The 26196-nt window shown below is 48.1% G+C and overlaps 1 protein-coding gene across 4 annotated transcripts in view; it reads left to right on the top strand.

Annotated features, from left to right (window-relative positions):
- The window catches only part of FBLN5 (fibulin 5), a 93886-nt gene extending 68050 nt beyond the window's left edge, over positions 1-25836 (top strand). For all 4 annotated transcript variants that reach the window (XM_055555381.1, XM_055555380.1, XM_055555382.1 and 1 more), the window contains 5 exons: positions 4029-4148; positions 10010-10132; positions 11209-11335; positions 15048-15243; positions 24867-25836. In XM_055555381.1, coding sequence (XP_055411356.1) covers positions 4029-4148; positions 10010-10132; positions 11209-11335; positions 15048-15243; positions 24867-25028 — 728 coding nt within the window. In that variant the 3' untranslated portion in view covers positions 25029-25836. The remainder of the gene's footprint in view (positions 1-4028; positions 4149-10009; positions 10133-11208; positions 11336-15047; positions 15244-24866) is intronic.
- Positions 25837-26196: the final 360 nt, after the last annotated feature.

Below are 26196 nucleotides of genomic sequence, written 5' to 3'. Positions count from 1 at the left end.
CTTGAACACAGTGTGAAACCCTAGATGCTGTCTTCTTCAGAGTCTGACAGCTTATGTCGGTGGGAAACGCCGTTGTTAAAGTGTATTTCTACTCACTGCCCACTCATGCCGTTGCTTACAGAAACCTGAGATCCTAACTGAGCTTATGTGAAACATGTCAGGATGTACTCTGCGCATTTACTGAGATTAGAACCACATCATCCACCAGCTGGGAGCTTACGATTTCATGGATTTGCTTCTCTCTGTGTATCCGCTGTCCACAAGTAGCCTTGCCAACATTTTTGATCAGTCAGAAGCTTTCTCACATGTCCTCTTAGCCTGACTGACTTCAACTCCCAAGGCCCGAAGAGGGATAAAGAGAGAGGGCTCCTGATTCCTGATGAATTGCGAGGTATTCACATACACTTTATGCAAGGGTTTCACAGGCAACTTTTAAAAAATAATAATTTTCTTCATTTATTTTACTTTTGGCTGTGCAGGGTCTTCGTTGCTGCACAGGCTTTCTCTAGTTGCAGCAAGCAGGAGCTACTCTCTAGCTGTGGTACATGCACTTCTCATCGTGGTGGCTTCTCTTGTTGCAGAGGGCGTGCTCTAGGGCTTGGGGGTTTCAGGAGTTGTGGCACACGGGATGAGTTGCTTAGTGCCATGAGAGATCTTCCTGGATCAGAGATGGAACCCTTGTCTCCTGCATTGGCAGGCAGATTCTTTACCCCGGGGTCACCAGGGGAAGCCCCACAGGCAACTTCAATGCCTGTCATTATAGCTTTCCCTTGTCCATGCTAGGAGGGCCTATTATTTTAAAGAGTAATAGGATGGTGATGGTGGTAACTTCCCTTACAACCCGACATTCCCCGCAGTAACAGAATGAAACAAAGGCATTTTCTGACTTTCACATGATCGCGTCACATACTGATAAGTAAGAAAAACAAGTTCCAGGCTTATGGCAGTTTCCAGCTGAAGGTATCTTCTGCTCAGGAACTGAACAGGGGACTTAAGACCCAAAGAATTAGCGCAAGTCCTGCCTGGCCCCCAGCTCCCCACCCGCAGCCCCCAGCCCGGGGCCTCCAGTCCCTGGCAGCTGCCCCATCCAGGGTGGAGACAGCGCCAGAGACTCAGAATGAGGTCTTTGTTTGGAGCCTGCCACCAGCTTTTGCAGGATCCATTTCCTTGTCACAGCACTCGAGGTCTGGCTGGCAGGCTCCTGGCCAGCTAGTTGGAGGATATTATGTCTCCATTAGTTTAATCGTATCTAAATCATTGAGTAAACAGGAAGGCATCAGCGTTAAAGAGCTGGATCCTGGATTCTTTGTCAGTCTCTCTTCCAAAGCTGGTTCTGCTGATTGTTCCAAGAAGTCTCGACTGTGTTCCTCTCTCCAGGAGAGGTCATTTTCTTCTGAGAGCAGAGGCTGGCCTAGGAGGTTGAGGGAGCTGATTGGGCAGGGGAGCAGGCGCCTGGCTCCTTTGCTGCTGTGATAAGTGGCTTAGCGCAGATGCAGGCTTCTCCATGCCAGGGCTGGAGGTTTGAGATGCCAGCCCCTCCTAAGGCACAGCCATGCACAGAGAAGCCCAAAGGCCCTTGTGTCCCATGGAGAGCATCCTCTGACAAGGAGCAGTTAACATACCTGGCAGTGTGAGAAAGCAACAGACACAGCACCCAGGCCTGGATGCAGGCACTCAGCCACTGGGATATTGCATCAGCAGGGCCCACGGTGACACAGGATGTGACAAACTCCAGCGAGCTTTTGTATTCCTAACACCTCAAGCAAGGTAGAGGGCTTTGCCCTCGTCAGAGGATTGTCCCATTTGTTCATTTCACTGAGCCCCAACAATAGCCTTGTGAGGTAGGCAGGGCAGATGAGGAAATCAGGCTTCAAAGAGGTTAAGCAACGTGGCCAGAGTCACACAGTTAGGTGGTGGCAGAAAGGAGCGTAAGGCCCAAGAGTCCAGTCGTCCTGTCCAGCAGGTTGGAGTGGGCAGCGGGTCTGCTCTCACAGGATTCAGAAGGGCCCTTGGGTATGTGTGGAGGGCAGGGCCGGCCAGAGAGGGCCACCAGGGTCCTAGGGGCAGAAGTGCAAGTAGCTGAAGCTGTAAGAGGGCAGGTCTTGAGCTTGCTCTCCTTGCACAGCCAGCTTCTGGCTGGAAGCTGAGGACTCGAGCCCTCCTTCTCCTTGGTGCAGTCCTGCCTGGACAGCCTGGCATCACAACATTTTCCTGGCCTCCTGGGTGGACAGCCTCTAGACTTCCTTTGCACCGGTGGAGACTGGCATCTCCCTGGACTCGCCCTGCATGGCCATCTTTTTTTTTTTTTTTTTTTTTTCCGCTCTGAAAGTTTCAAAGATGCCAGGATGTGGGAGCTATGTGGATATGGGCTTGCCCTCTTCAGTAAGGAAAACTTCTCAAGCCACTTCTCTTTTAATTCTGAAAGCATTCAAATCTCTATTAAGAGTCTGAAGAGGTTTACCTGGACTTTGAAAGGGATAGAAATTTTCTCAGCTGGCACTTCGGTCATTGTCATATGGAGTATCAGGGAGAGGAGTTTAAAATGGGTCAGCCAATGCCATTGTACCAATGGCTCCCTCCTTGCCTCCCCTTCTCTGAGCTCTGCAGAATGAATCCTGTATATTGTGGAAAGACCCTTGACTCATGTCCCATTTTCAACTGTGCCCTTGCTAGCCTGGGGACTTGGGCACATCTCTCAACTTCAAAACCAAGATAAACATCTTTGTTGATGTATAATTGACATAGATGAACTGCACTGTTAAAGGCACACGATTTCATGCACTTTGACATACATGTATCCCCACGAAACCATCGCCAGCTCAAGGCAGTGAATATCCCACGTGTGTGTGCTAAGTCGCTTCAGTCGTGTCCGACTTTTTGCAACCCTATGGACTGTAGCCTGTCAGGCTTCTCTGTCCATGGGCTTCTCCAGGGGAAAATACTGGAGTGGGTTACCATGCCCTCCTCCAGGGGATCTTCCAGATGCTGGGATCAAACCCTCATTTCTTATGTCTCCTGCATTGGCAGGTGAGTTCTTTACCATTGGTGCCACCTGGGAAGCCCAATGAATATCCCATCACTCCTTAAAGTTTCCTTGTGCCCTTTTGTGGTTCTCTCCTTAACCTACTGAACCTGTAACATGGGGTGATGGTCCTGAGCCCAGGCTGTAAGGATTCGGTGAGTACGAGATCCTTCTGTAATAATCAGTGACATTATTTAAGTCCATCTATCATAGTCAGCTCAGGCTGCCATGATAAAATATTATACCATAGACCGTGGTGGCTTAGACAACATAAATTTACTTTCTCCCAGTTGTGGAGGCTGAAAGTCCAAGGTGAAGTTACCAGCATGATTGGCTGCTTGGGTGCTTCTTGGCTTGTAGGTGGCCACTTTCCCCCTGTCATCACACAACAGAAAGAGCAAGAGCAAGAGCTCCAGTGATTCTTTTCATAAGGGCCCCACCTTTATGAGTTCATTTAACCTTAATTACCTCCCAAAGGCCCCATCTCCAAATATCATCACATGTGGGGATGAGGGTTTCAACATATGAATTTTGGAGGGGACACAGTTCAGTCCACAGCAATAGTGAATAGTTATTTTTTGTAAATTATCATGCTTATTTACCTCTTTATCTGAAACTTCAAAGTCAGTGGGGGTGAGGTAAGAGCTAATTGGGGATGAGAAGGAGCAGATGTAGCTTAGAAATTCCTGTTGGCGAGCCTTGGAGAGTGGACTTCCTTGGAGGTGTAAATGTGTACATGTCTGCACACGTATATGATACGTATACATGCCATTTCCACCCTTCCTAACTTGCAGCCCCATAGGGGATGTATGGATGGAGCCCATGCTTCTTCAGTGAACCCTTGGGGTCTGAGCTCTCCATCTGACAGGTCTTAGTGGAGATCCTTGGTATCTGTGGATCTGGTTTCCTGGTGGTAGTGGATTTTGTTGCTGGTGCATCCTTCTGCCGAGTTAATACAAACGTTCTCTTGTGGGAATGGTCAGTGATATGCTTTTGTTTTTCACAGACGTGAATGAGTGTGCAACTGAGAATCCCTGTGTACAAACCTGTGTCAACACCTACGGCTCTTTCATCTGCCGCTGCGACCCAGGATATGAACTTGAGGATGATGGCGTTCATTGCAGTGGTAATGAGCTTGGCTTTGGAGACTTCCACTTGTCCTAGGGACACTGGGACAGGGGTTTCTTCACAGGTGTTTCCTCTTGTTTCCCAGACAGATTTCCAGTTTGGGACATTTTCCAGTGCAGCGGGGTTACAACCACACAAAACAGATGAGTCACTTCCCAAAGGTGGCATGCAACTGCACATCCCTTGTCATTTGACCCTTAATGCAAAAATCAGTGAAGCTAACTTTTAGGATCTGACATGGGGTTGAAGAGGAAGACGAATTGCCTAATTTTACATGCTGGTTTGAGTTATCTGTCTTCACCCAGCACTGAGTCAAGTCATGGGAATAGGGCAGATAGTACTAATAGAATGATAGCAGGAATAAAAGCAAGTGTCACAGGGTAGGGTTGGGAGGGGGAGTGTTGAATGAATGAGATTATGTATGTAAACTATTAAAATCTCTATAGTCAGTGCCTAACTTCAGACCTGGCACATCATGAACATGCAGTAACTAGTTTTCAAATCAACTAATGAATGATTGGATGTTGAATGAATAAAATCTTAATTTATTGTGAGAACACAGATGGCTCAGTTGACCTTTTGTAAATTCTTTCCAAGCCCAGGAAGCTATGACTCTTGGCTCATGCTAGCTTGTGGACTCATATAATTATCTTAGAAACTTGTAAACTCCAGTAAACTCCTTGGGAATAGGAGTAGCTTCTTACTCCTATCTGTTCCTGTAGCATTCTGCAGAGGGCCATGTATAGTTCATTCTTTGCTTCATTTTTCCTTCTCTTCTTTCTTTTCCTGTTTTTTGGTAAATGTTGACTTAAACTCCATTCTATTCAGTTTTAGCATCATCAGCAATTGTGAAGGAGCACAGTCCAAATTAATGATGCTTCACTGTATTTTTCAAAACCAGTGGGCCATATCCTAGAGTGTGAAAATCTTTTTGTCCTCCAGAATAGAAAGTTTCCTAATCCTGGATTTCATCGTAACAGGAACTGACCCAGGCCATGAATGGAACTTGTGTGATAGCTTCAGATAGAACTAGAGTGTTTTGGGGACAGAATTCTCTGAAACAAACGAGCTCTTCTCCCCAGAGCCTGGAAAGATAGAGCCACAAGTAGGCAGTTACAGAGAGCCGTAGGCCGATTAAATGTCAGTCCCAGAAATAGTCGTAAGATACCCTCAGGCATAAAAAGCTACTTTCTTCCTAGATTTCAATCCCCGTCTCTCTCCACCTCCTGTAGTGCTCCTTTGGGGAATCTGGGCTAAGGAACTAAGAGGTGAAAAGTTTAGCATTACGCAATGGGGTCATTCATTTTTGGAGAATTGTCTGCACATCCACAAATGTGACCACCTGCAGAGAAGGTGTGAGAGAGTGACTGTGGAGTCAGACGAAGCCAATTTCAAATTCTAGCTCTCCCGTTCAGTACTTTCCCTGGCCAAGTCACTTCCTGAGCCTCAGTTTCCTCATTTGTTAAAAAACAAACCAACCAACAAACACCTTCACGGGCAGTCATAAAGGTGAATGAGCTGGGGGACCTCAGTGTCATTTGTGTTAACTTACTTTCTCTAAGCCTAAGTGTAAGAAACTTTTGGTTTTTCAAGAAGCCATCCTTGGTGTTTTGGCAAAGATTTTCAGTTGACTCGCTTTAACCAAAATGGTCATCTTTTTCCCCATATTCGTAATGATGCACACTTTCTGAAATCTTTAGGTAACCCCTGTCCACTGTGGGCCTGGGCTTCCCTGATGGCTCAGCAGGTAAAGAATCTGCCTGCAATGCACGAGACACGGGAGACATAGTTTTGATCCCTGGGTCAGGAAGATCCCCTGGAGGAGGAAAATGGCAACCCACTCAAACATTCTTACCTGAAAAATCCCATGGACAGGACAAATCTCCCCTCTGCTGAGAAGCCTGGAGGGCTATAGTCCATGGGGTTGCAGAGAGTCAGACAGGAGTTGCGGGGATGTTTGCTGGGAGCTTGTTGTCTGTCCCTTCCTACTTACTCCCTTTCTGTGCTGCTTGTTTCCCGGCCGGGAACTGTGACCTTTGCTGTGTTGTTCCAGCTGCTGTGGCCCCTCCGTGCAGCCCCATGTCCCTTAGAGATTTGCTAAGTGAGCTGACCCAGGAAACCATGATGGAGTCTCATGTGGATGCTTGAAACTGTGCTCCTTGCCAGAAACTGGCCTGTATTTCATTTTTATTCCTGCTTCAATCTTTAATAGTAATTTTTATTGGAGTCTAGTTGCTTTACAATGTGTTCATTTCTGCCATATGGCAAAGTGAACCAGCTGTATGTATACACATATCCCCTCTTTTTTGGACTTCCTTTCCTTTTAGGTCACCACAGAGCACTGAGGAGAGTTCCCTGTGCTATGCAGTCTGTTCTCGTAAGCTATTTATTTTATACATAGTAGTGTATATACATTAATCCCAGTCTCCCAATTCTTCCCATCCCTATCTTCCTCCCTTGGTATCCATACATTTGTTCTCTATGTCTGTGTCTCCATTTCTGCTCTCCAAATAAGATCATTTATACCATTTTTCTAGATTCCACATATATGCATTAACATATGATATTTCTTTCTGACTTACTTCACTTACTTATTGTTGTTCAGTTGCTCAGTAGTGTCCGACTCTGCAAACCCATGGACTTAGCACACCAGGCTTCCCTGTCCTTCACTATCTCCCAGAGTTTGCTCAAACTCATGTCCATTGAATCGGTAACCTCTGTGAGCCTCACCCTCCCCTCTGTTGAGTATGGTTAGTAATAGCACCTCTTTCTAGGGCTGAGGTGAAGATTGAATGCCATCTACCCATCTCATTCTCTGTCGTCCCCCTCTCCTGCCCTCAATCTTTCCCAGCATCAGGGTTTTTTCCAAAGAGTTGGGTCTTCACATCACATCACATCACATCAGGTGGCCAAAGTACTGGAGCTTCAGCTTCAGCATCAGTCCTTCCAATGAATATTCAGGACTGATTTCCTTTAGGATGGACTGGTTGGAGCTCCTTGCAGTCCAAGGGACTCTCAAGCATCTTCTCCAACACCACAGTTCAAAAGCATCAATTCTTTGGCGCTCAGCCTTCTTTACAGTCCAACTCTCACATCCATACGACTACTGGAAAAACCATAGTTTTGACTAGATGGAACTTTGTTGGCAAAATAATGTCTCTGCTTTTAAATATGCAGTCTAGGTTTGTCATAACTTTTTTTCTCTAGGTCCATTGCATTTCTGCTTATGGAGGATGGAGCCACAGTCCTTAGTAAAGTCTGGGGATTGTGACTCTAACATAAGCAGAGGGGTCTGTTAGGTGGAGGTGGTTGCTCTCTTTCCATCTGCAGTGGGGCGCGCCCCAGCCAGGGAACTTCCCAAGCCCAGGACTCCCCAGATCCACCGATTTGGAGTCCAATTCAGGCAGGATGTATTCAGAGAGACATTATGGCATTGTGTTTATGAGTATAGAATCCGGAGGTTGGCTGGCCAGGTTCAAATCCCAGCTTTACTGCTTACTCGTTATCTGTAAATTTAGTCAAAGTCCCTAACCTTGGGGCTTCCCTGGTGGTCCAGTGATTAAGACTCTGTGCTTCCAATGCAGGGGGCAGATTTGATCCCTTGTTGGGGAATTAAGATCCCACATGCCACATGGCGTGGCCAAAAAGTAGAAAAAAAAAGTTACCTAATCTCTGTGAGCCTCAATCTCCTCTCTGTCAAGTATGGTTAGTAATAGCACCCCTTTCTAGGGCTGAGGTGAGGATTGAATAAGATGAGGCGTGTAGCGCATGTAACCCAGGGCTTGGTACACAGCGAGCTCTCAGGAAATGACAGGTTTTACCACTGCCTTCTACTAAGGGTATGAATGGAATCTACACGCTTAACAGAAATAAACAGGACACTCTGTTAGGATGGCTGGGGCCAAGACCAGACTCTACGAGGCTCCCCAGGGAGCGGGAGTGGGCAGGACAGAGCAGATCTGACTCACCAAGCGTGCTTTAACTTTTCAAAGCAGCATCTCAGTTCTGCTGGCTCGTAACCCATCGCCTGGAGGCCCCTGGGAGAGAAGGAAAGGAGTTTTTCCTTCTCAAATGTGAGAGACAGCAGGCATGTAACACAGGAATTATCGCATAGTGGAGGAGCAGCCTCCCATGCGCTGACACCCTCTCTGGGTGATTCCAGAGAGCAATCCGAGGACATGTCACATGGGGAAGTCAGTGAAAGCAAGTTTTCGGGAACACAACAAATGAAAGAAAAACATGTTTTCTTTGGCGTGCTTATCGCGTGAGGCTCAAATGGGGGTTCTCTTGCCAAACGCTGTGTGTGATGAAGAGTTGGCTTTTGTGGAGCGCCTGCTTTTGTATCCCTGGCCACAGTCTACAAGTTCAATGGCTCCCTCTTCAGGTCCCCACCTCTGTGGCTGGAGAGTGGCCCAGCACCAGGTCCTACATCCCAAGGACCACCTGAGGCAGGCGGGCCACCCCATGCCACACAGAGTTTTCCCTTTCCAGGAAGTTTTTAGTATTTATTTATTTATTTGGCCATGCCAGGGCTTAGTCGCAGCACACAGACTCTTCGATCTTCATTGCAGCATGTGACATCTTTAGTTGCAACATGTGAAATCTAGTTCCTGGACCAGGGATGGAACCTGGGCCTCCTGCATTGGGAGGACAGAGTCTTAGCCACTGGACCACCAGGGAAGTCCCTCAGGGAGGTTTTTGGATACAATGAAGTTTTAATAAAATTCACCCCCCCTGGCCTTCTGGAGATGTCCCTTTTAGTTGTGATTTTAGGAATAATATTGTTTCTCAACTTGTGGGCGATTAGAGGGGAGTTGGCACTGGTAACTGGGGCTTCCCAGGAAGCGCTAGTGGTAAAGAACCTGTCTGCCAATGCAGGAGACATAAGAGGCGTGGGTCTGATCCCTGGGTCAGGAAAATCCCCGGAGGAGGGCATGGCAACCCACTCCAGTATTCTTGCCTAGAGAATCCCATGGACAGAGGAGTCTGGCGTGCTGCAGTCCATGGGGTTGCAAAGAGTCAGACATGACTTAGTGACTAAATAACAACAAGGCACTGGTAAAGTTGCCCTTTCAGAAGACTAGGTCCAGTGAATGTGTTTTTTAGGTCTGGGGAAGAGCTCTGTACCCAGAAAACTCCAGCAGACAAACAAATCTCACCTCCAGATGTAGAGGGTAGATTCACCTACAGGGCAAAATGAGACAGTGATGAGTAGATGATGTAGCTGAGCCAGAGGCAAACGGTGTTGGAAGCTTGAGGGAGATAGAATTTAGCTTCATGAAGGAGAGAATTTTCTACCAATTAGAGCTGTCCAGTTATAAATGGGCTTCCTTGGTAGGTAGTGAGCTCCCCATCACCAGAAGTGTTCAAAAATGAATTGGAAACCTCTTGGCAGAGAAGCTATCCTATGTGTCAGGAGAGTGTGGTTACTATTGTTTGTTGCTTAGTCATGTCTGACTCGTTGCGACCCCGTGGACTGCAGCACACCAGACTTTTCGCTGTCCTTCCCCGTCTCTCTTCGTCATGCTCAGACTCATGTCCATTGAGTCTGTGATGCCATCCAACCATTTCATCCTCTCTCATCCTCTTCTCCTCCTGCCTTCAGTCTTTCCCAGCATCAGGGTCTTTTCCAATGAGTCGGCTCTTTGCATCAGATGGCCAAAGTATTGGAGCCTTAGCTTCATCATCAGTCCTTCCAATGAATATTCAGGGTTGATTTCCTTTAGGATTGACTGATTTGATCTCCTTGCTGACCAAGGAGAGTGTGCAGGCTGGGATAAATAAAGCTAGAATAGCAGTAAGTTCCCATGCCCAGGTAGTTTATGATTATAAATGGCGTGTGTAACTTGTCTCCCCCAGATATGGACGAATGCAGCTTCTCTGAGTTCCTCTGCCAACACGAGTGTGTGAACCAGCCAGGCACGTACTTCTGCTCCTGCCCAGCCGGCTACATCCTGCTGGATGACAACCGGAGCTGCCAGGGTGAGGCTGCTAGAGGGACCCAGCTGGGGGAGGTGTGAGATGGGGCTGGCTCAGGGGGCCACCTGGATGTCTTTGCCTGGGGAAGGTGGCAGGGGTGAGGGTATGAATGGGTGCTGGTGACTCCCAGTGTGACAGGCTCTGGGCAGGATGCCTGGGCTGGTACCTTCCTGCCCTACAACCCCATCCTTTGGCTTCAGAAAGGACAAGGTCACTCTCCTTGCTGGAATGCCCTCTGCAGATACACGCAGCTGGTCCTGCCTCCCCAGGCAGGTCTCTGCAGCCCCTCTGAGGAAGGCTCCAGACCCCACCAGGACCTCTGATGGCCAGGTCATGGTCCATGAGCCGGTTTTCTCATGGTCCCTGGAGAGCAGCCTGGTCAGCCTTTCTCTACCAACTTCCTAGAGAATGGACGCAGGCGGGGGCCACCTGCATCTTCTGACTGCTACATGCCTCAAAGGGTCGTGACCTCCGGCTGTGAAGGGGGTGGGGTCTCCCCAAGATTGGCTGCTCAAGATGCTTTCCAGCCCATGCTCACCTACTGGGGCAGATGGAGGAGGCTGGTAGCTGGGCAACAGATTCATTTTAAGCTCCTTGGACTTGCCTTATCCCAGCACCAAGCAAGAATTCTCCATACAACAGTGCCAAGCAGTAGAAATATATTGTGAGCTATAAATGTGAGCCACATATGTAATTTTAAATGTCCTAGTAGTCACATTAAAACAATAGAAAGAAACAGGTAAAATTAATTTTAGAACATATTTTATTTAGAGCTATATATCTAAAATGTTACCATTCTACTATGTACTCAATATAAAAATTATCAATGCTTTACATTCTTTGGCTTTACTAAGTTTTTGGACTCTGATCTGTATTTTCCACTTCCAGCACATCTCAGTTTAGACTAGTCACATTTCAAGTGCTCAGTGGTCACGTGTGGCCGTGGCTGCCATACTGGCTAGTGTAGCTCTATAGAGAGACCCAGGCCGCCTCCACCCCAACTCCCACCCGTCTGGCCCCGGGACTGGCACCTCGGAAGTGCTGCCTGGCTTCAGCCTCTTGTCTATCACGCATTTCAGACATCAACGAGTGTGAGCACAGAAACCACACGTGCATCCTGCAGCAGACCTGCTACAATTTGCAAGGGGGCTTCAAGTGCATTGACCCCATCCGCTGTGAGGAGCCTTATCTGCGGATCAGTGATAAGTAAGTCATGGCTTCCCCTGGGGAGATGGGAATGTGGATGAGGAGCCTGTTTCAGAAATCTGCCGGTGTGGTGTCAAGGAGAGAGTACCTGCCAGGGTAATGGGAGATGTGGTCTACTGTCTCCTACACAAGGAAAGCCTGGCGTGCTGCAGTCCATGGGGTCGCAAAGAGTCGGACAGCACTGAGCGACTGGACTGAACACAACACATGCGTGCCCCCCTCCCCCGCCACACTTCTCTACCGTTCCCCCGCTTATGCCAGAGCTATATGAAGATTCTCTAGAAAGCTAATCAAGAGGAGAGCTGGGGTTCATGAATCTCCTTTTCCCTTTAATGACTTTGTCCTGGATGTTGTTGCTGTTTTGGTGGATATACAGGGTCTTTAGAGCTGGGCTTCTCAAAGATCACATGCATAGAAATCACCCAGGGATCTTGTTAGTGGCCCAATTCTGATTCTGTGGGCCTGATCTGGTATGAGACTCGGCCTTGCAGACAAGCCCCCAGATGAAATGGATGCTTCCAGTCTTCCTGGACCTTGTTGGGAGTAGCGAGAGGCTGGACAGGTCGCTAGAGAGTTCTCATAACTCAGGGTACCTAGCTTGCTCTAATCAAGTTTTTGATGTCATAGTAGTGATTGAATGAAATCACCAGATGGCAAATATTTCGTTGAGGTGAGCACCGAAGTGAAGACAACCTCTACAGAGTGATACACTAGAACAGTGGTTTTCTGCCCCCGTGTACTAGGAATTCCTTTTTTTACTGTTCAGTTCCTATTTAACTGTCTTAGTTCCACTGCAGCCTGCGTGCTTTGCAACACGCACGCGTGCACACACACACACACACACACACACACACACGGATGTCTTCTGCCCTCCTCCCTTCCAGTCACCTGTTTACTACCCCCACAGCTCCCAGCCCTCCCAACTGGGATACAGGGATGAAGGGACACGTCCATTGTGCATGTCCTCTAAGGACACGGCTCCTAAGAGGAATTCACGCCTTACCAGTATGCTTCCCGCTCTGATCAAAAGCTGGCAGAAGAGGACAAAGCAGGAACAGACAGGTCCTAAAGGAGTCTTTGCTGGCTGCTAAGAGCTGTGCTTCTAAGTAGCCCTGTGGAATAGCGTTCTTTGATTTCTGGTTCCAGGGCCCTTTGTGGCAGAGCAGAACTCCACCCTCACCGACTCCCATTCCTGGTTGTCTCTGGGTTTCTCCAGGTCTCAGTTGTCTGTGGTGGGGACCCACCCTGAGCTGGTGTTACTGGCAGGGCCCCGACGAGCTGCTAAGAGCCCTGGGAGACTCCTGCACCCTGCCTTCAGGCCCCATTCCAGTTTCACTCCAGCTGCCTTTATCCAGCTCATTTCCTTGTTCAGGTGTCCTGTATTCCTGCCAACCTGAGCATGACCTGCTCTCACCTTCACCCACACCCCAGAATGCCCTGCCTCCTGGCTTCTGTGCACACGTTTTCTGCACATGGAAGGCTTTCCTGCCATTGCCACAGGGACAGACTTGCCCCATCTTTCAGATCTGGGTGCCAATGCCACCTCCCAGCTGTTTGCGATCCTCTTCAGCTGGGAGCCATCTCTCCCTCCTCCAAATCTCTTTTAGAAAACAATTAGTTTCTGTGTGACATGTGACATTTTAATGTGGCTATTTTGGCACCCGGAACATCTTGACTTGGCTGTTTCTATGGAGCCTTAAAAAAACAAAACTTTAAAAATTCCTTTTTAAAAGTAATTTTATTGATTTACTTATTTTTGGCTGTGCTGGGTGTTTATTGCTTCTTGGGCTCTTCTTTAGTTGCAGTTAGCAGGGGCTACTCTTTATTTGCAGTACGAGGGTTTCTCATTGAGGTGGCTTCTCTTGTTGAGAGCACAGGCTCTAGGCCCATGGGCTTCAGTAGTTTCAGAGTGAAGGCTCCGCAGTTGTGGCTCCCAGGCACAGGTTCAATAGTTGTGGCAATGGGCTAAATTGCTCTTTGGCATATGGGATCTTCCCAGACCAGGGATAGAACCCGTACCTCCTGCATGTGGATCCAACCTCTCCTGCAGGCAGATTCTTTACCACTGAGCCACCAGGAAAGGCCCTAAAAATTCTTTTTATACACTCACTTATCAAGTGTTAGTCGAACTCCTGGTCTGTGCCCAGTGCCAGGTGCTGTGGTGTTTGTTCTTATGCTGGTGGAGGAGAAAGACAATGAACAAATAGTCACATAATGAATCCATGATCCTCGATGGTAGTAGGGACTGTAGGAAGGAACAAGAAATTTACAAAGTGAAAGAGTAGGCTGGACTTGGTCTAGTCTGGGGAGTCTAAAAACCCCTCTGAGTAAATGACCCTTGAGCTGGAATGGAAAGGTGAGTCGATGTTAACAGAGTAGAAGAGCAGAGGGAATAGCGTGTTTAACACTATGAGGCAAGAGTGACCTTGATGTCTTCAGGGACGGGAAGAAGCTGCAGCCTCATCAATGACATGGACAGTGACCTGTGAGGAAGTTAGAGAAACTAACAGAGACCAGATCCCATGAGGTTTTAGAGGTTAGAGTATGTGTTTAGTTTTTATGCAAGTTGCAACGGGTGCCACTGTAGAACCTTTGAAGCAGGATACAGACATAATCTGATTTCTGTTTGACGAAGGGCACTCTGCCTGCGGTGTAATAGGTTGGAGTGGGAGAGCCTTCCGTTCCATCAAGGAGGCTGTCACAAGGTCCAGGTGAGACAGCAGGGTTGTCACTGACAGTGACTGTGGACATGGAGTAGCTGGATTTGGACTACATTTTAGAAGTAGAACGGATAGATTTTGAAGATGGATTGGAAGTCAGGGGAGAGTGACAGAAACAGCAAAACTTACTCCCGGTTTTGGCCGCCAAGGCATAGATCAACAGATATCCTCATCCTGTTATGCACTCGGACCCCTAGGGGAAATCTCAGGAATGAGGGGAGAGATGGGAGGGGGTGATTCAGGATAAATCCAGGGGTGTCTGTAAAACGCATACCTTGGTAATGAGTCAACTTTATACTATGTTATACTGTGTTAAATATACATAGTTAGACTATGCTCTGACTAGTGTCTCAAATGAGATGCTTTGTATCAGACATTTGCGTCTATGATTTATTTCTCCTATTAAAGAGTGAATTTAAGATAATTAAATTTATCATTGCAATAAGTATCCTAACATCTGAAAGTCCTGTCCTAATGTATCTTGTACATAGTGAGTTCTGATGTTTTGTTTAGAGAAAGGAAATACCCAATTCTAGCCCACACAGACTGGGGTAAGTACAATAAAAAATGTAAAAAAGACCACTCAAGACCCATCAATCTATTGTAATTTCTCATTTTTAAAGCTTCTCAATGAGTATGGATGGTTGGGAAGTGAAGGGCTCTGCAGCACACTTTTGCCCACTAAATAAGTGACAAACATGAAGAATATTACAGGATGTCCCAGTGTTCTGAAAACCAGGCAACTCAGGTTTATGCTTCGGTAGCAGGACTATCTGATTGGCCGGAACAGGCCGTTCTCTAGGAAACAGAGGGCTCACCTACATGCTGGAGAGTTTTTAGACTAGAGACAGAAGGAGAGGGCCTCCACAGCCACAGCATTTGGATGGTAGAAAGGGGGTGTCCTTCTTTTCCATGTTTCAAGCACAGAGGTAGGTACAACCAGCATCTGGAAAGGATCTGCCGCTTTCTCACATGATTTCCCTTCCCGACAGCCGCTGTATGTGTCCTGCGGAGAATCCTGGCTGCAGAGACCAACCCTTCACCATCTTGTACCGGGATATGGATGTGGTGTCAGGACGCTCTGTTCCCGCTGACATCTTCCAAATGCAAGCAACGACCCGCTACCCTGGCGCTTATTACATTTTCCAGATCAAGTCTGGGAATGAGGGCAGAGAATTCTATATGCGGGTAAGAGGGGGTGCTGAGTATTGGTCACCATCTTCCACAAGCTGTTCTGTTGTCTAGCCCGGAGTGTGCTTCTAGAAACAGGCCAGAGTGCAGTTCAGAGGGGTGGGTGTGGAGACAGGAGGGGAAAGTGGATGGGAGTCAGGACTCCACTGTCCTGGTTCCTCTCACTTTCTGAGCGGCCTTGAGAACGTTGCTCCTCCTCTGTGAGCCTCAGGATCCTTATCTGTGCAATGAGAAATTAGGCCAAGATGCAATGGTAGGTCTCTTTCTCCCTGCACTTCTTCTTTTTTTTTAACCATTTAAAAAAAATTGAAGTACAGACAATTTACAATGTTGTGTTAGTTTCAGGTGTACAGCAAAGTGATTCAGTTATATTTACAGATATAGACATATCTATATCTATGTCTGTATATATATATGTATATTCTTTCAAGTCCCTGGGCTTCCCAGGTAAAGAATCTGTCTACTAAGGCAGGAGCTGTAGGAGACACAGGTTCCATCCCTGGGACAGGAAGATCCCCTAGAGGAGGAAACCCACTCCAGTATTCTTGTCTGGAAAATTCCATGGACAGAGGACCCTGGCAGGCTACAGTCCATGGGGTCACAAAAGAGTCCAACATGACTGAAGCAACTGAGCATACACTCAAACACGCATCAAGTCCCCACTATTTGCTTCTAGAAACTGACTACAGCAAAGAACAAAAAGGTCCCGAACGCCTGCCTTCATGGCACTTACATAGCAGTGAACTTAAAGGCATTCCTCAAAGAAGTGGGCTCTACTTGTGCTGTCCAACACAGTAGCCACATGGTTCTTTAAATTTAAGTTAATGAAAATGAAGTAAAATAAGTAAAATTAAAAATTAGTTTCTTTCGTTGCACTAACTACATTTCAGGTGCTCAGCTGCTGTATTAGCTTGGATACAGAACATTTCTATCACTGTAGAAAGTTTGGTTGGCTAACATTGATTTAGCCATATCAGGATACATTGATGTGGATTTATCAGGAACAAATTTTGGAGCACACATCCTAAATGTATTTGCTTATTTGTAAATTACACACATGATACTGTACCATTCCTATTACTGAGCTTCATTTCCCTCAGCCTCTGGAGTGGTCACATGTCTTTGGAGCCCACTGTCTTACAGCTATGTTTTTCACATTTCAGTGTGAATTTGGATGCTTGTTGAAAAAGTGAATTCCAGAACTTCCTCTCTAGAGAATTTATTTCAGAAGATGGTGGCTAAGACCTAGGGTATCGGTTTCTGATGGCTGCTGTAACAAATTGTCACCTGCTTGGTGGCTTAGGACAACAGGAATTTGTTCTGGAGGTCAGAAGTCCGAAATCATTGTCACTGTGCTAGAATCTACCCACTGCTCTGGACTTCCAGGTGGAGCTAGTGGTAAAGAACCTACCTGCCAATGCAGGAGATGTAAGAGATGGGGGTTCCATCAGTGGGTCGGGAAGATCCCCTGAAGGAGGACATGGCAACCCGCTCCAGTATTCTTGCCTAGAGAATCCCATGGATAGAGCAGCCTGACAGGCTATAGTCCATGGGGTCAAAGAGTCAGACACAATTGAAGTGACTTAGCACACTCATGCACGTGCTGAAATCAAGATGTCGGCAGGGCCGTGCTCCCTCCAGAGGCTACAGAGGAGAATCCATTCCTTGTCTCTTCCAGTTTCTGGTGCTGCCAGTCTTGTTGATTTGTGACCACACCACTCCCATCTCTGCATCTGTTGTCACAGTCCCTCCTCCTCTTCTGTGTGTATCAAATCTCCCCCTGTCTCTTAGAATGTCACTTGTGATTGTATTTAGGGCCTACCCAGATAATCCAGCAGAGAAGGCAATGGCAACCCACTCCAGTATTCTTGCCTGGAGAATTCCAGGGACAGAGGAGCCTGTTGGGTGCCATCTATGGGGTCACACAGAGACAAGAATGACGAGATTTAGCAGCAGATAATCCAGATAATCCAGGATAATCCCCCTATGTTGAGATTCTTAAATTAATCCCATCTGCAAAGATCCTGTTTCCATATAAGGTAATATTTATAGGGTCCAGAGATTAGGACTTGATACCACTGGGGGCCATGGTTCACCTTGGGAATCTGCATTTCTAATGAACACAGTATGTGGTCCTCCAGGGTCAGTGTGGGGCACTCGACTCAGAAGTTCACAGCTTCAGCCTGTGGGCTGGTGAAAGAACCAAGTGTCTGAGCTCTCCCCGCCCTCTCCCAAGCCCTTCTCTTCCAGTCTTTGCCTCTGGGGCTGGGACCATCTGAAAACAGAGAAGTTTCAGAAGCAGGATTATAACAGATTAGAAAGGCCTCAGGAGCGAGCATTATGTCTGTTTCCTCACTAATATGTTTTTGGCAAGACTCTAACAGGGCCAGGTCACATGTGATAACGCACCTGTGGACCCAGCATCTGTAGAACACTGTAGTGGGGTCACGGGCTTTGTAAAAAGATGGAATGAGTTGAGGGTAGAGGAACTTCTCAAGATGAAAAAGATGGAGCTGCGTTTCTGTCAGTCCTTCTTGCGTTCCCATCAGCCATGGCCATCCAGCGGAACCCACCTCTGCCCGCCTCTGTGGGCTTGCTGCCCCCTTGAGCATAAGCCCAGCCCGCCAGCATTCTCCAATCTGCCCTCTATGGTCTGTCCAGACACAGCAGGTCCCAATCATAGGGTACAAAGATGCCCCTCTAGGGGATTTAAAATACCATCACGTATATCAGCTGCTTTAGGTTTTCCCCGCTGCAGAACAGAAGCTCTGTAGGAAGTGGCCTTGTCTTGGCCAGGTCACCACCTACTAAAATCCCCTTGATCCAAATGTTCCCCGTGTAGCTGACTTGTAAGAGCTGCCCCGTGATGGCAGGGGAGGAAGATTGTCTTCTGCAGGCGAGTGACCAGGAGCAGGGCCCCTTCCTGCGAGCTTCATCTAGTGCCTGGATTGTTACAGCGATGAGGGGACCCTTGAAACTCACAAAACTTTGAGCTGTATGTGATTTGCTCTCTCTCTCTGGAGAACATTGAGAAGGGCCCTAATTCTTTAGCATTTATTCAACTGAGGATGCCATGACACAGAGGGGATGAGGGCACATAGACCTGCCCTGGGAATGGCTGAAGGAACTTAGGGATGGGAAGCTGGATCCTGGCTGGAAAGGTCCTAAAGGCTGCTCTTGGGAAGAGAAGACAGGCCCGGTGTAGGGGCCCTGTGAAGCCAGGCAGCCTCCCTGCAGGAGGAGGTAGGGTTTCCCTCCAGACACTGTGCAAAGCAGCAGTGCCTTCCTCAGAAGGCCATGCAGTCATGGGCTGTGGAGCCAGGCTGACCCACCTCATCTCCTTCTAAAACTCACCAACGCTATGGCCTGGACACACACTCTAACCTCTCTGAGACTGTTTTCTCACCTGTGCATGCTAAGTTACTTCAGTTGTGTCCGACTCTGCAACCCTATGGACTGTAGTCCGCCAGGCTCCTCTGACCATGGGATTCTCCAGGCAAGAACACTGGAGTGGGTTGCCATTTCCTTCTCCAGGGGATCTTCCCAACCAGGATCGAACACGCATCTCTTATGTCTCCTGCATTGGCAGACAGGTCCTGCACCCCTAGTGCCACCTGGGAAGCATCCTTAGCTGTATAGAGGGGAGAATGACAGTATCAACTCTGGGATTGGATGAGATCATCTACTTAGCCCAGTGCCTGGAGCACAGAGCAGCTGTTTTTTATCAAACAAGCAGGATGAAACTTTCAATAACTTTCTTTTTCTCCTCTGGCTATCTTGAACCTGCACACACCTGAGTGAGCTCTCAGGCAGAGCCCATTGGATTCACAAATGCTCTCAGTTACTATTGAATTGCCTCTCTCCCGCATATCAGAAGTCCCAGCTGCTTTAGGTAGAAGCCAACCACCGAGTCTTTCAGTGTAAAGTCCCCGCCAGCTTGGCCTCTTTCCTGCCTTCCTCTTCCCCTTTCCTCACTGATGGTGCTGACCTGGCTCCTCCTCTGGGGTTTTGGGGGTACAGATGGTGGAAGGGAGGCGGTGAGGGGGGCCAGGGTCTTATTCCCTTTTGCCATTGTAGGCAGGACCTGGTGCTCTCTTCTGGGACCCAAATGCTCTTGCTTTCATGGGATGCTTTGTCGGTTCTTTGGAGACTTCCCTGAGGACTTTGCACTGACCATTCCCAGGTGTGGGCGAGGGCATCTGGTTGGCTGCTTGCCACCCCAAACCGCTCTCTCAGAAAGTTTGCATGTGTGGGTGTTGCCTCACCCTGGCGGGCAGACCTTGCACTGGGCCTTCAGGACACCAATAGCCAGCTCCCCCACAGCCCCCTGTCCCCCGCATGGTGCACAGCATCTCTGGGCTCTCTTTTCCCCACAGAGTCCGGTACACTCTCTGCATCCTTAAGTTCAGAGGTCCCACATTGAAAGCTTGATTTGGGGGCTGGTAAGTGTGTCTCATACACTTATACAGGCTGGAGGTGACAGAGTGAGAGAGACAGATCTGGCGCTGGGCCATGGCCTTCAAGTCCTCTATGACAACAGCAGGAGAATCTACACAAAGAGCAGTGGCAGCTGACCCTGTACGGTGCGGGACATATGCCAAGTATTTTCCATATGTCACTGCTCTCATCTTCATCACAGCCCTGTTCTCTAGGGCAGGGGTCCTCAGCCTCCGGGATCTACTGCCTGATGATCTGAGGTGGAGCTGATGTAATAATAGTAGAAATAAAGTGCACAATAAATGTAACACACTTGAATCATCCTGAAGCCATCCCCTGGCTTCCGGTCTTCCACAAAACCAGTCCCTGGTGCCCAGAAGGTTGGGGACCGCTGCTAAGCTTGCTTGCCCTCCCTGACTTTACAGATGAGAGCACTGAGACACCGAGAGGTGAAGGAACTTGCTCCAGATCTTGCAGCTTAGGAAATCCCAGCGCGGGATTAGAACCCACACAGTGTGCTGCTAGTATCTATACATACTCTCACATTTCTCTTTAGGATGTGGAGTACTTGTCTAGCTTTGGGGTCTCAGCCAAAATTGAGATAACAAAAATCTCTCCTTTAACATCTAATCAAAAAAAAAAAAAAAGGAAAGTGTCCAATAAGCACTGATTATGAGAAATATTGCATAGGAACCTGGAATGTCAGGTCCATGAATCAAGGCAAATTGGAAGTGGTCAAACAAGAAATAACTCCGGGAGTTGGTGATGGACAGGGAGGCCTGGCGTGCTGCGATTCATGGGGTCGCAAAGAGTCGGACACGACTGAGCGACTGATCTGATCTGACCTGATGATTGTATTGGTAGAGTCATTTCTGCGGCTGCTGCTACTGTTGTTAGGAGGTTGTGGGCTGTTGGGCCCTGGCGAGGTTGTCGAGGTTGGTGATGTTGGAGATGCCCAAGGGACTGCAGCATCTTGTCGGGGGTGGGTGTTGATGGCTGTTCAGGCTCTGCTACCCTGAGTGTCACTGATGGTGTTACAGTCTCCTGGGAAGAGCTTCATTTCACACAACAGGCAAGCCACACACATACATACCCACAAATGTACACACACATGCACACATGCCTGTACATACACATGTACACTCACACAGTCGCTCATGTGCACAGGTACATACACACATGCAAATACTCACATGCACACACACACGTACACACTCACACACACACGTACACACACAGCCCTTTCATGAGCCCCCACTGGCACTCTCTCTCCCACTGAGACCTGGACAGACAACTGGTGACTGGCTTTGGCCAGGTGACTTAGGGACAGTTAGGACGGGAAGAAGGAGCACGGTCACGGGGCATAAACTGTGCCAAAGGGCGTGGAGATCAGGTGACGGGATCAGGGAAAGCTGACTTGCTGTGGCCTGGCTGCTTGCCCTGCGTCAGACAATGCCACCTCTCTGGTTGACTCAGGACAAACCTGAGCCTGTGTAGGGGCAGGCCCAAGAAGACAGACGGTCAGGTGGGCTGTTTGCAAGCTACTCCCCTGCAGGCCCCTTCACCGGCATTGCGACTTCGCATCCACCTTTGGTCACTGACGTTAATTCAGATCCACTACATATGCAGCTCTGAGAGTTTAGGAACACACGGCTTCTGCCCTGAGGAATCCACACTGTGAGGGGAGGGAAAAACAAGCAGGCAAACATTTACAATTCAAAGGAGTGATTCTCAAGTAGACTAAGTGCCTGGGATGGTCTGGAAATGGAGAGATACTGAGAACTTATCTGAGTTTAGTAGCTAGAAGCTTGATTTTTGGAGTCAGATGCTCTAGTACCATATGCTAATGTACTTAACCTACTTACTTTGTAGGGTTATAAAGATTAAAAAGGAGATGTATGCAAAATAAAGGGAAAGTACCAGTCACTTGGTCATGTCCGACTCTTTGCAATCCCATGGACTGTAGCTCACCAGGCTCCTCTGTCCAGGGGATTCTCCAGGCAAGAATGCTGAAGTGGGTAGCCCTTCCCCTCTCCAACGAATCTTCCTGACCCAGAGATCTAACCTGAGTCTCCCACATTGCAGGCAGAGTCTTTACCATCTGAGCCACCAGGGAAGCCCAAGTCATAGCCAAATGCTGAGTATCAGCCATGACCACCATCACCATCATCATTTTGTACCAAGTGATCACCAAGTCCACTAATGACCAGAGCCTCTCAAGGGGGCCTATTTCATTAATGCCCTGGGTCTGCCCTAAAAGCCTAGTGAGGAGTGGAGATATTTGTCCTCAGCAAACTTGGCAGGCACTTGAGTCCTCCGTGTGCTTGTGGGCGGGCCTTTCTCAGGCTGCTGCAGATCTGATCCTGCTGGGGATCAGACTGGTTGACCTCTAAGACTACTTCCAAATAGAAGAGGCAGTGATGCTCTCACACTCTGGAGACATTTTCAAGGACAGCCCAAAGGAACAACTGGGAAGTTTCCAGCTGTTCCACTCCCTGTCCCTGGCTCTGCAACTCTCCCGCCCACAGCTTGCCCACAGCTCGCCCAAGCCTGTCCACAGCTCAGGGTCCTCAACCCCTGGCCTTTGTTTGTGCAAACAGTGAAAGCTGGTGAGATATTTAGATCTGTAAGTGACCTGGGCATTTCCATGTATGGCTGTACCCTCTGAAGTCCTAGCCCAGAGCTCCAAGGGTTTTCAAGAGTTGACAAGGAAGTCGGAACAATCCTCTGTATGAGAGGGTGCCAAGTGCATGGATGCTGACGGGAACAGAGGGAGCTGATGCCAAGAGGAAGTTGTGTGGTGTCAGGCTGCTGATAGCCCAGAGGACAGGGGAGGTCCCACTACCTGGGTGAAACCTGTCTGCCTGCCCTGCCCTTGTCATACCTGTGGCAGCTCTTGGTGATGTCCAGAACTTTATGGGGAGCTCTCCCTTCATGGAGACAGATAAAATGTCTGGTGTGGCTTTAAACAAGCCAAGTTTCTTGATTTTGCAGAGCTTGTTGCTTTGTTTCTGGACATAGCGCCGGGCTCTGCAACTTGTAGGAAGGGATCGTCCAGCATGTCCTGTTCCTTTGTGCTATTTCTTTTCCAGGGACCTACTCTCTGGCCCTCTGAGTATTTGTCCTTTAGGGCAGTGCTAGGGAGAAATAAAACACATATCAGTCTTTTCTGATAATTGCTGTGCAGTGAAAAAGGCCTGGAGTTTGTGGTCAAAAGCATTGGAATGGAACCCCATGTCCCTGCCCATAAGTGGTCTAGTGACCCTAAGCAGTGATTTAACTTATGGAGACTCAGTTCACAAGGAACAACAAAACAAGGGGATAACGAGACATACCTTTAGTATGACAGCTAGGGTCCCCAGACTGGGTCCTGTGCTTTTAGATGCTGCTGCTGCTGCTAAGTCGCTTCAGTTGTGTCTGACTCTGTGCAACCCCACAGACGGCAGCCCACCAGGCTCCCCCATCCCTGGGATTCTCCAGGCAAGAACACTGGAGTGGGTTGCCATTTCCTTCTCCAGTGCATGAAAGTGAAAAGTGAAAGTGAAGTCACTCAGTCATGTCTGACTCTTCGTGACCCCATGGACTGCAGCCCACCAGGCTCCTCCATCTATGGGATTTTCCAGGCAAGAGTACTGGAGTGGGGTGCCATTGCAATTGTTGATGTGCCCATGAATCACCTGCAGATTATATTAAGCTACACATTCTGGCTTAGCATGCCTTAGGCAAGTGCTAAGGTGATTCATAAGTGCCTTGGTGATGCTGATACTGCTAGTCCAAGGGCCACACTTTGAGTAGCCAGGCCTTTCAGAGCTTTTACAGGGATTAAATCAGAATATGTACATAAAAGTGGCCAGAAGAGTGCTTCACACATAGCAGAAGCTCAGTTATGTCAGTCTTCTCTCCTTACCACCTTAAAAACTTCAGGAAAAGATTCAGTGGAGGAAAAAAGCTCACATGAAGTTATCAGGACAACAGAGATAGATTCACAGAGTGATGAAGCTGCAGGGCAGGGGGTGCGGTGTGTCCAGCCAGAAGCTCCAGCAGAGGCTGCACTTGGAACCAGCTGGAGGCTGGTAAACAAGTCACACTTCCTCAGGCATCATCAAAAAAATCCACTGCAGCAGAAAATCTCAGAATGGGCCCCTGGAACTGTTAGTTTAAAAAGTGTCCCAGGTGCTATGGAGCTGTTTACTTGGCAACTACTGATCTGGTACAAACTCTCCTTTTAGAGAGGAGGTCCAGAGAGGTGAAGTGACAGCCTGGAGTCACATAGTTCGGGCAACTGTTTCTTCTTTCATTTAAGACACAGTCACTGAACAGTTACCATGTGCCAGGCGTCATTCTGGGTTCTGGAGGGCTCAGTGGTGGAAAACCCACCCCCAGTCTAGTGTGGACCTAGACATCAGACATGGACCTGGTAAATAGCGTGGATGATGACATGTGATAATGAACAGTCTTCTTCCTTGGTAAAGTAGGGGGTGCACTGGCAGAGGGTCACAGGGACCTGAATCAAATTGGGAAAAGCAGAGAAGCTCATCTGAGGAGGTGATATTTCAGTGAGACCTGAAGGGGCAGCAGGGAGAAGCCAGGGGAACATGAGCAAAGTCAGGGAGGAGGGCATCAAGGGATGCCAGTCTGCTGGCAGTGGGCAAGGGGGAGCACCCCGATTGGGGCTACAGAGGCTGGCTGCAACCAGACCACTTGACTTAGGCTTTGGTGACTGTCCCAGAGGCCATGTCACCTGAAGGGCAGCTTTCCTCACCCTCTCTACCATTGTTTGTTTTCTTTTTCTAAAAATTTTATTATTGGAGTATAATTGCTTTACAATGTGTTAGTCTCTGCTGTACAACATGAATCAGCTTTATGTATACATATATCCCCTCCCTCTCGAGCCTCCGTCCCATCACCCTCATCCCACCCTTATAGGTCATCACCGAGCACCGAGCTGAGCTCCCTGTGCTATACAGTAGCCTCTCGCTATCTTACACATGATACTGTATATATGTTAATACTTCTCCCAAGCTCCCTTCCCCGCTCTGTGTCTACACGTCTCTATTCCTGTTCTACAAACAGGCTCATCTGTACCATTTTCTGCTGTTTGACAGCTTCCAGAGTCAAGCTTACCCTTGGCTCCTTCAGCCGGTCGGATCTTCTCTAACTAGTATCCCCGGTTCCGTCCACAGCAAACGGGCCCCATCAGTGCCACCCTGGTGATGACTCGCCCCATCAAAGGGCCCCGGGACATACAGCTGGACTTGGAAATGATCACGGTCAACACCGTCATCAACTTCAGAGGCAGCTCTGTGATCCGACTGCGGATATATGTGTCCCAGTACCCGTTCTGAGCACCGGGCCGCAGCCTCTGACACTGCCTCCAACTGCACCAAGGGACAGAGAAGCAGAGAAACCAGAGAGAGCACGAGAGTGAGACAGACGTGAGGCCTTTTCTGCTGAACGTCTCCTGAGGAGTCAGCATGAGTCCCGACCACGCCTCTATTATTACAGACCCATCACTTTGAAGGACATACTTCCCCAGTTTCTATGACACAGTTATCGAAAAGCATTATCATCGGCACACTGACCTGAGATCGACGGTGATTTTTCAAGGCCTTCAGTTTATTTCCATAGTTTTCAAAGAAAATAGATTAGGTTTGCGGGGTCTGAGTCCACGTTCAAAAACTGTGAACCACTTCCTCTCACCTCCTCCAGGCCTTCTCTCTATCTCTCACTGATTGCTTCTTTGCCAAGGCCCCCCAAAGCTCCCGGGGATGCTAGGTATAGCTAGCTTGCTTCTTGCATGTACAGAAGGCTATAGAAAGAAACCACAGAATGATCTAAAGGTTTTTAAAGAGTCTATTTCAAAGCCATGTCTGGTATTTTCAGCCATAAGAGAAGTTTTAGTTGTCCTTAAATTTGTATAACTGTTTAATCCTTTCTTGTTCATTTTGATGATGATTATTGTTTTTAATCCAAGGTAGAATGCCTTCAAAAGGTCATAAGGCACATGTTATATTCTGTCTTCCTAAACCCAGTCTCCTCTCCATTTTAGTCCAGTGTTTTCTTTGAAGACCCCTTCATCATGCTTTCTTTTGAATTTTTACCCAACTGGGTTGGAAGGCAGAGGTCTCCAAACTGATTAAATATTTGAAGAGATCTTGTGTTTGGTTCATTTTGACATGGGAGATGATTCAGCCTTTGGGGTTGGTTCTAGTTCTCTTTAGTTTATTGGGTACTGGCTTGAAAAGCTCTCCAGAGAGCATGATCACCATTAAAAACATAATGGGAGTGAGGGAGAGGAGAGCATCAACTCCAAATCCTAGTCCATTTCATTAGGAGACAATGATCAAACCCTCTGTGATGTGGATTATTTCCAGGTACTTTTCCAGAACAGGAAAGTATTCAAGTTGCTTTAAATTGGTGGCCCTCACCCCTGATGGCGTAGTAGGATAACCAGTGGAGTTTTCAAGACAAAAACTTGACTTCCTGGGCCTTACCCCTAGAGATTCTGATTTA

The sequence above is a fragment of the Bubalus kerabau genome, chromosome 19 (genome assembly GCF_029407905.1).
Source record: "Bubalus kerabau isolate K-KA32 ecotype Philippines breed swamp buffalo chromosome 19, PCC_UOA_SB_1v2, whole genome shotgun sequence".
Taxonomy (NCBI): domain Eukaryota; kingdom Metazoa; phylum Chordata; class Mammalia; order Artiodactyla; family Bovidae; genus Bubalus; species Bubalus kerabau.
The sequence above is the reverse complement of the archived record's forward strand: the minus strand, read 5'-3'. Positions and strand labels throughout refer to the sequence as shown.